Consider the following 9,965-nt stretch of genomic DNA (forward strand, 5'->3'; position numbering starts at 1 on the left):
ACACGACCTACTGCTCCCACGTGGAATCTCCTGTGCCCCGGACCAGGACGGTTCCTTACAGATAGGAGCTCCTTGAAACCCTGAGCTGCAGCAACAATTATTTTTCCAGTCTCCAACCAGGCAGGAGCAAACCAGAAGGAAATGGTAAATCTGAAACGCACCTGGAGCAGGTTGTTGAACCACCTTTGTTCACGGCCCTTCGCCACCCACTTTGCCCCAGGCAATTGCTGAGCAACAGAGATCCCAGTTTGGCCGTAGCTGGAGCACAAAGCAAGGGGGAACATTTCCCACCGGAAGGGCCTCAACCAGCAGTGCTGATGGCCTGTAACCAGGCAGGGATGGGGAACTGGTTAAGCGTGCACAGGAATTGCCTTTTCAGCACCTCCTACGGACATCATGCTAGGCCTTCTGGTACAGATGAAGGAGCTTCACCTCACATCTTCTTTGCCCTGGAAGGAAGGTGTCTGAGGAGACTCAAAGCTGGGTTTGCCTGTTTTGGGAATGGCAGTATCAGAGCTGACTAAAATTGGACCAGGTCATAACCCCCAAGTGGCTTCAGAGCCCCTTTGCAATGAATCTTTGCTTTATTGTAGTCCCTCTCCTCCTCGGAGTCCTGTTTAGAAATTAGGTATCCTCATACTGTGATCAGCTTTTTGTTGTTGCTTTTTTCCAAGGGAGCCCTCATTAAGGCTCACCCTCAGTTGGTTTCTTGTTCAGCTCCTTTTTCTTGGTCCTGTTGCTGAGCCTTGCTCTCCAGATCCTCCTGGTAGTTCAGGTTTCAGGGGGCTACAGTGAAGGGATGGTCAAAATACCAGTTATCGTAAAAACAATACAGAATGCACAGGCCAGGGTTTACAGATCAGGTCAGATTCAGAAGGGGCAGTGGTAGACAGTAGTATGCATCTTTTTGCACAAGGCCAACAGCACCGGGAGCCAAGTATTTCCAGAGTCACCACACCCTCTCACCATCCCTGTAATCAGCCTTGCCCCCGCAGGACCCTCTGCTCTAAGCTCGCTCCTTCATTCCTTCTGCCCATCTTTAGCGTCAATGCTTTCTTTGCATTTCCACCAGAAGGTGGCATTATTAAACCCTGTTGGACTTGAAAGTCATTCATGGTTAAAGCAGGGCACCCCAGCCAAACAAGTGGAGTCACTGATTAAAAAAGACAGAGTGTAAAAAATATATTTATGAAAAGTAAGAAAAAATTAGTCACTACATTCTGCTGATGGAAGAAACATCAATTTCTCAGAGGTTTCATTTATTTGCTTGTGAGCAAATGTAAGTCTGTAGATGTAAAATTAACTACAGGCAGTTTCACCAACAATTCACATAACACATCAGAATAGCCTGTGAATCACAAAGATGAAAGAGATGCTCCAATGAAGACCTTTTACTGTCTTTGTTGTATTTAATAAACCTTAAAAGCATTTAATAAGCTTTTAAAGGCTACCAGCAACACAAAGCACACAGAATCCAAAGCCTTTTTGCCACATTGTCATCATTCCTCTGTATCTAAACTCATCACAATAAACATCAAAAAAAGTGGCCTGAGAACACTTCTGCTATTCACCACTGCCTTGTCTTTTTTTTTTTTCTTCAGAAAAAACGTCCTTTAAGAGGACCTCATAGTGATGGTTGGGTGATGGCTGGGACATTTAGGAAAAACAAAAAATTAAATCTCAGGTATCAACGGCTCCTCAGAGTGGAAACAGCCCAAATTTCTCACCTACCTGTAGAAACAGCTTGGTAACATTTAACAGATCGCTGAGCATCACAAGGAAAGCTCCCTGCTGTGCCATTTCACAGTTAAGAAGAGTAAAACTCATGTTTTTTGCATTAGTGATTTTTATTTTTAGTAAAATTAGGCATATAAAATGACTGTTTCTGTCATTTTTGAGGTGAGAATTTTCAGTTCTTTTTTTTAATGAGGAGTTCTGTCTATAGCAGTTTTGCAAGCACGGCATGTGGAAAGAAAGGAAATTAGACCGAGGAGAAGGATGACTGACACCATTCACAGAATCACCAGTGGATACAAACAGTAGAATGCGCAGGGCTGGTCCCCTGAAAGCAAAAAAGATGAGGGGAATTGCAGCTTAGTGTTGAGCAAGCAAAATATGTTTTTGGCTTAAATCATTTCCTTGTCAGCACAAACAGCTATCTTAGCCAAAGGGAATTCATGCTTTCAAAAAGATTGAATAAATGGTGAATGAATCACCTGAGAAACAGTGTACACAGGGGTTGTCTCTAAAACGGGGAAATCACTCACTTCCCTTCTTAAGTTCTCTCTCAGAATGATGCAGTTTTAGTCATGTACAGGAAATTTGGAATGCATTAAAAATTACAAAGAAAGGAACTGTACAATTAGCTGGTAGAACAAACACTTTGCTAACAAGGAAGTATGGGAGCTAGAGGCGTGCAAACTGCAATCCAAATTCACCTGAACTGCAAAAGAAGAATCACACAAGGCCTGACCATGCATGAAGGACTTGGCCACCTGATGGAGAGAATGCTTTGATGAGAAAGGTAAATGTTTGCCCATCTGTGGCAGCATGGATCCCGCGCTGATCCACACAATCAATCAAAATACTCATTCTTGCAATTAGTGGTCCCTTTTTATTTACTGTCATCTGCTTCTCTCCTGGGCAAGCGTCTTCCAAAGGAGGACTTGTCTGAATCATCTGTCCCTGGCCAGCATTGAGATCAGACAGAATGGATGGTGCACTGTCATACCAGTAGTGAGTATCTCACAGCCTAGTGGGTTAGGTAAATGTCTATCTCCAGTCCTTCCCTGGGCAAGAGTCCTATGCCTCCTGTAAAATGGCAAATTAATCATAAGAATTCCCATAAAAGATGGGAGTGGCTGAAATAATCTTTTGGTGAAAAGCAAAGTTTTTTATGGTATAGGTTGTTCCGCATTTTGCTTTTATTAAAATTTATATTAATATTGTATTGTATCCTGCTGTATTTAATGTGCCCCCCCCCAAACACCATCCCATATAAAAGGTTAATCTCCTTCCAGTCAGGCTAATCAGGTTTGGTCCACCCCTGTGCACTCATGATATATTTGGTCAGTGCCACATATCCTGATACCATTTAGTAAAGAAGTAAGATGACTTCTTTTCTTCTTCGCTTCCCCTGCAAAACCATTAGTTTTACAGCAGCACCACTGAGAAGCCTTCCCCCTTTCCCCTTAATCTTGCCATCTCCTGCCATTCTCCTTTTCTTAGTCTCTGCCAGGTTCTCCAAGAAGCAGCTGAAAAAGACAGGCTGCCATGTCAGAAGGGGACCTCAGAGCTCCCCTACTGCAGACTATAGTTACACTCAGTCCCTTCCACTGTTCTTTCTCTCCAAGCAATTGCAGGACCTGCACTCACACCACCTTCCCTCTATTTTCTGCACTGTCTCATTTGCCCTTATTTTTTCCTGTTTTCACCACAGTTTTCCTTGCAGGCTCTCCCAGGAACCCTGTTCATTGGTAAACCATCAGAAGGTATTTCAGGATTTATTCACATCCTCTTGATTTTCACGAACTGGCAGTTATATTTTTTTAATCTTCATTTTCTGGAGTTCACGCATCACAAGTTTTCGGTATCTGTAGCCATAAACATTATTCTCTTTTTGTGGCTGAGCATTCCTCTTCCTGCAGAAACACTCTTGCTCAGTCTCCTTACAAAGACAGACCTTCCCCTTTGGTGATTTAGTATGAAGTGCACTGATATTATGGCAGGTGCATTTGCTACTTGAAAGCCTTCCAAAGAAGGACTGGGCAAGAGGCACTGTGCCAGGTAGGTGCTTTCTTCAGGCCAGTGCCATAGGGATCATACTAAACTGGAATTCATATGGCTGCAGACTTTTTCCCTGCTAACAGTATGACTGAAAGATCAGAAGCATATGTGAAGTGTGGCCTGTGTGCTAAGGACAGGTCTCGAAATGTTGCTGATGGTGGTCAACACATCTCGCAAAATGTTGCTGCTGATAGGAAATCATTCCTTAGCCAAACGGAGTTCTTACAGGGTCCGAGAGATATAATATCTGGATTCAGTTCTATTCACCTCTTCATCTGGAAATCAAGAAAAATCGCCACTGATGAAATTCAAAGAAGATACCGGGTTTGATAGAGCTGAAAATAATGAGTGGGACAAGATAAGCATGCAGATGCATGGTAGTTTATTGAGGAGAAAAAAATTACAGCCAGAACTAAGAAACATCAATGCCTAAGAGAGCATTGTCAAGAGCAAGAGGTGTTTTTTCCTGAAAAGCATCTACTTAAAGAAATTTCATTGTTATTGTGGGTAAAAAGCTGAACTTGTGGGCCTAGTGCAACAAGATGTCAAAGAAGAGATTAATGGGGCCCTTACACAGACAAAAGAACATTAAGAGGAACAGCTTCGAGTTTCTGTGAGCAGAGCTGATGAAACAGGTACAACACTGTTGTCTGCTTATCTGATGTCCACATCCTTTAAGGACTGCTAGTAAGCTGAAGAGAAAATGTAGATGATCTGCAGAGCAATAACTTGCACTGAAGGAACATCTCCCACAGACTGATTTAAAAATTTCCACAGATGCATCTTGTGAAAGATGACTGACAGGGTCCTTCCCATACAATTGTTTTATTCTGGCAAAACCTGAAACCAGTAGACCCCACATGTCCCGCTGTCTTCACATCAAGCTTTTCAGCCAAACATAAGTTATTGGGCAGTGTAACAGTGCTTCTGACATGATGAGACATGAGATAGCAGCAAATAGCATAACTGAACAAAAGCTATACCTGTGTCTGGAAAAACACCAGAGAGTGAACAAGAAAACATACAATTTCTTGTGGACAGAGATGTCTGAATCTTCCTGTTCTCACTACCATCTTCTGTAGATTTCTTGTTTCTGCTTCTTGTCCTGTCTCTTCAGTTTCTCCTGATCACGAGAAAGCAGGCTTCTCTGTTGAGAAATGGCTTGTACTTCTGCTTGGCTGGCCTTTTTTGGGAAACAGAGGAGAGGAGCACCTGCCAGCTGCCAGCACAGCTGTTGTGCTGGCAGGGCTCACAACCATCCCACTTGACTAGCACATGTTCTCTGTGCTCTCTTCTCCCTTCTCAGGATCCCGCAAAAGACAAATAAGGCCCACCTCACTCTCAAGAGAAATTCATAGAAGCTGTTGAGCTTCCTAATGTGACAGCCACGGTAAACCTCAGCACGTTGCATGCTCTGCCCTTAGACCACACGCGCGTGCGCACATCCTACTTCTTATTCGATGTTCTGACCACTGTTACATTTTGTGCTGGTCAGTGGTAGGAGGTGGATTTGCTGCATATAAAACCTGCCATGGAAAACATCAAGCAAAAAGGTAGTGTGAATGAACATGCCTTCATTTCTTTTTTTAGTAAGAGAAGTAGGAGTTAGGATGATCAAACAACAGTTTCTTCTACAATTACATAGTGCAACTTGCAAAATCAGTTATCTGTCAGAGAAGGACTAGAAACACACTTCCCACACACCTACCAAGTGCTTGCCTCCTCTCTGCTCACTACAGATGATTCTTTGATTATTTTTTTCTGAGATTAAGAAAAGAACGAGGTTTCAGTTGAATGAGAGATGAGTGACATCTATGCTTAGTGACATCAGTTTTAACGATTGTTGGATGAGATGAAGCTGCTTTAACTCAGTAATCAGTCTCCCAGTGGAAACTGTGTTTTTTTTAAACATTATAAGACGTGTTTAATTCTATTTCTGACTTAAAGGGACTGTCTCTGATGAGCACTGAGGAGAGAAGTACTTGTGATATAATCTAAGGAAGTCGAAGCTTCCGCTAAGAGACACAGCTACCTAGTGGCATCTGCTTTTTGCAGCTGGTGGATATTGCTGTGTGGGTAGCACATCTCTGGCAGAGCTACCTGATGAGAAGCAAGTGATTCTGCACCTTTAGAGCAAAGAAGCTTCTTCACATCATCTGGGAAGAAAGGAGGAGAAAAGGTAAAATTCTTAAAATGCAATTCCTCAGACATTTGTGTATCATGTATACTCATGATATGTGTGAATGTAATGCTTTTCCATTTACCTTTTATAGCTGCTCAGGTAATTTTTTAGGCAGTTTTTAAGAATTCTTGCATCATCAGAAGTGGGTGTATTCTGTGAGCATATATGCTTTTAAGAATTCAAAGATATGCTGAACCTAGATTAGATTCAGGTATGTCTGGGTGCAGTTGCTGCAAAGCTGTCATTTCTACACCATTGGTGTCAAATGGTTTTGTCCTTGTGGCTTGTAAATAATATTAAATTCCTCTCTCTGTAGAATGGAACAGAACTGTGGGCTGGAAAGGTGTCATGCTTGGGACTACATACAGTAGGTCTCAGATTAATGATAGTCTATTTTTGCTGTTATGTAGCAGCAACACACATGGCAAAGACAAGTAAAGCAATGAAACTCACTTCTCTTCTGCTTTCCATTCACAAAATAAAGACAAAGGGGAAGAACATAGCTCAGGCTTAGAGTTCTGGTATGCTAGGCTAAAAAAACGCCACTTGTTATGTGAGCAATACACACAAGTAAGAACAGAACTCAGAATTTCTGGTATGTTAGGCTAAAAGAATGATGTTGTGATGTGAATAACACACAGATTCATAAGTCAGCAATATATTTTCCCTGTGTCCAGCTTACATCACTTAAAACTCTGTATCTGCCTGTTAGAAAAGAACATGAAAAATTCCTGTTATTCATTTAGCCACCGAAAATAGCACTTACTGAAACCTCATGGCAGCTTTCAGTAAATGTTATTTCATAAGAAAAGTCTGATGCATGTTTATCACTGTCTTCTTACGGTGGGTGGCATATGCCTGATGGGAAAGGTGGATGAGTGAAATTCTGAACTGCTATGAACAGTGGCTTTGCTTTTTACTTTGCTCTACACGGGGCTTAACCATCTCTGATTTGACACCTGTGGCCCACATCTTTCATTCCTGTTTGCTTTCCTCTCATCCATTTGAACATCCATTTGTGCTTGACGTGCAAGTTGCACCATAGTGCAAGGACTAAGTACATGCATGCTAAGGACAGTACTTTGTTCAAGTGTGCACATGCACCCATCCCATAATGCTTACATAATGTCTGAGAACCTGCAGTGAGTCGTGTGCTGAGCTGTGAGTCAGTCACTCGTGATTCAGGTCTGTGGAGTAACCACATGGTCTTCACGCACTGAAAGTCACTGACATTTTTATACTCCTCTCTTCTCAGAACTGGGGAAAAAAACATGAGTTCTTCAAGTACAGAGTCCCTTGAACTCTCAACCTTTTACGACTATTACGATAATTACAACGATGCTCCAAAACCATGCAGTAAGGAAAGCGTCAGGAAGTTTGCAGCCTCCTTCCTACCTGTTCTGTATTCCCTGGTATTCCTGGTTGGGCTCGTTGGAAACATTCTGGTCATCGTGGTCCTCTTCAAATACAAGAGGCTGAAGAGCATGACTGATGTGTACCTGCTAAACCTCGCCATCTCAGATTTGCTCTTCGTTTTATCCTTGCCGTTCTGGTCTTATTTCACACTAGACCAATGGGTTTTTGGAACTCCCTGGTGTAAAATCATTTCATGGATCTACCTGGTTGGGTTTTACAGCGGGATATTTTTCATTATGCTTATGAGCATAGACAGATACCTGGCAATTGTTCGTGCAGTGTTTTCCTTGAAAGCAAGGACTGCCTTCCATGGCTTGATTACTAGCCTTGTTGTATGGCTAGTAGCTCTTTCAGCCTCAGTTCCCGAGCTTGTATTTAGAGAGTCTTTTAATGAACATAATTATACAACCTGCAAGCCGAGATTTCCAGGCAATTTCACAACATGGAAGCTTTTTTCCACTTTGGAAATCAACATTTTAGGGCTCCTAATCCCTTTTATAATTATGACATTTTGCTACTCCATGATCATTAAAACATTAGTTCACTGTAGAAATGACAAAAAGAATAAGGCCGTGAAGATGATTTTTGCTGTCATGGTTGTGTTTTTCTTTTTTTGGACCCCCTACAACATTGTTATTTTCCTACAACTGCTGGAGTTTATGGGAGTCATTAGAGACTGTCAAGTGAGCAGGAGTCTCGACTATGCTTTCCAGGTAACAGAAATCCTCGGCCTTTTTCACTGTTGCCTCAATCCAGTCATCTACTTCTTCATGGGGGAAAAATTTAAGAAGTACCTGAAGATGCTCTTTAAGAACTGGCAGTTACCTGGGTATTTTTGCAAGTGGTGTGGAGTTCACATCACCTACCACACTGAATCTACCAGTTCATTCCACACACAGTCAACAGGAGACCAAGACGCTCTGTAAAGTGTTTCAGACCGGCCACTGAACTCAGCAGCAAGCAAAATGACAACAGCAGGAACTTTGAAAAGCTAAGCAAATGCAGATACATTTAACAATAAGCTAGTGCCAGATAATTACTCACTTCAGCTTTATTTGTGCTCCTAGACTTTCTGAGTGTTATGACAGAAGGTGTCCCAAATGTGGAACATGGGAGACGGACACGCAAGGTTTCTCTGCTGTGATTACAAATCACTGCTCAGCTCTGTGCAAAGCACTGCACTGCGTGGCTTCTTTTTCACCAGCATCAAGACATTGGCCTGCATGGAGGGGCAGAGGTAAGACAGCAGCTTGTCATCAGCACATGCACTTGGAAAACATACTCCTGTATTCAAGAAGGATGATTATTACCGTATTTTTTTACTCTGCAGTTGATCTGTGTAGGACTTGTTCACTCGTAACTGAGGTAGCTATCAGCAGTACTTGCTACTGTTAAATGTTTCCTTTCAAGGGGGATGATATACCCTCTGTCATTAAGAAAAAGGAGAAAATATATTCTCTCTGTGCACAAAGACACAAGGAAAAGCCTTTACTTTGAGTTGTAGGTGCGTTTTCTCTCAGGTTGACATATATGCCTATATGTAGGTGTATATATAGGCATTTTGAAATACTTTATCACTGTAATTCAGGATAGCAATTCTGTATTTTAATTAACATAGAAAGTGTTTTGAATATTTTTGAATAAAAGTGTTTAAAAAAACCCTTATTTTCCAGCATGTGTGAATAAATTTGAAGCATCTTGGTTAAAAGCATGTATTTTAAAGTGAATGTTCTTTGTTCCAAAAGTACTTAACTCCAAGACTCAATTTTCATTCATTGAAGATGTATCTGGCAAAACAAAAGAAAGTAACAACAGAGATTGTGTAGAAAGGGTCTGTCATAACTTAGAAACCACACAAAGAATCCCTGCATTTGATAACAGCAAAATGCAAACAGTGCAACCCCAGTAGTTGCTCACAGGATATTAATTACTCAGAGATCTGTAACAGGAAGGAAACTCACACAGCAGTGTTTAGATTTTGGCTCAAGAATAATTTTAAAAGGCAAAAAATCAGTAATGTGGCAGCAGACAAATTAGGAGTTGAAAAATATGTATTAGAAGATATTTCTGGTGTGTCTTTTTGCTGGACAACAACCATTCGGATTACTTATTATAAGCCAGATGACTTATTTTCTTACACTGTCAGTAATAAAGTGCCTGCTCAACATTCAGCCAAGGCTCCAAAGAGCAAACAAGGTGTTAAAACACATCAGGAAAGGGCTGAAGAAGAAAAGTAAAAATATTGTAGTGCCATTGTATTCATCACTAAATAAGAGACATAAGTGGAAGCTCATCTCCATGTGACCTCTCTCATGATACAAGGCTGAAAATGAAATGCAGTACACTTAAATCCCACACACACATGTATCAATCATAATTAAATTTGTGAATGCACTACCATTAGCATTTTGCTGAGGATGACAAGCAAGGATCTGCATTAATGCAGATAATAGGAATAGCTGTGGAAGATATTACTTGAAGTAAGAAAGAACCTTCATTTCCAAGAAAAAGACTGTAAATTCTTGGTACTCAAGACCTTAGAAGCCACTGCATAAATCACTTGTGAAAAATTGATGGAAAG

At 41.3% G+C, this 9,965-nt stretch overlaps 1 protein-coding gene across 1 annotated transcript; it reads left to right on the plus strand.

Moving 5' to 3' along the window:
- Positions 1-5,097: 5,097 nt before the first annotated feature.
- On the plus strand, positions 5,098-9,095 carry LOC103615799 (C-C chemokine receptor type 4). The gene is made up of 3 exons (XM_017734519.1): positions 5,098-5,339; positions 5,734-5,965; positions 7,224-9,095. The coding sequence occupies exon 3, from the start codon at positions 7,240-7,242 to the stop codon at positions 8,308-8,310; it is 1,071 nt and encodes a 356-aa protein (XP_017590008.1). The 5' UTR covers positions 5,098-5,339; positions 5,734-5,965; positions 7,224-7,239; the 3' UTR covers positions 8,311-9,095.
- Positions 9,096-9,965: the final 870 nt, after the last annotated feature.

Source organism: Corvus brachyrhynchos, unplaced genomic scaffold (genome assembly GCF_000691975.1).
Source record: "Corvus brachyrhynchos isolate BGI_N302 unplaced genomic scaffold, ASM69197v1 scaffold94, whole genome shotgun sequence".
Classification (NCBI taxonomy): domain Eukaryota; kingdom Metazoa; phylum Chordata; class Aves; order Passeriformes; family Corvidae; genus Corvus; species Corvus brachyrhynchos.

Bases quoted from the DNA above. Each gene is read 5' to 3' on its own strand.
- LOC103615799 (XM_017734519.1), top strand. From the start codon at position 7,240: ATGAGTTCTTCAAGTACAGAGTCCCTTGAACTCTCAACCTTTTACGAC.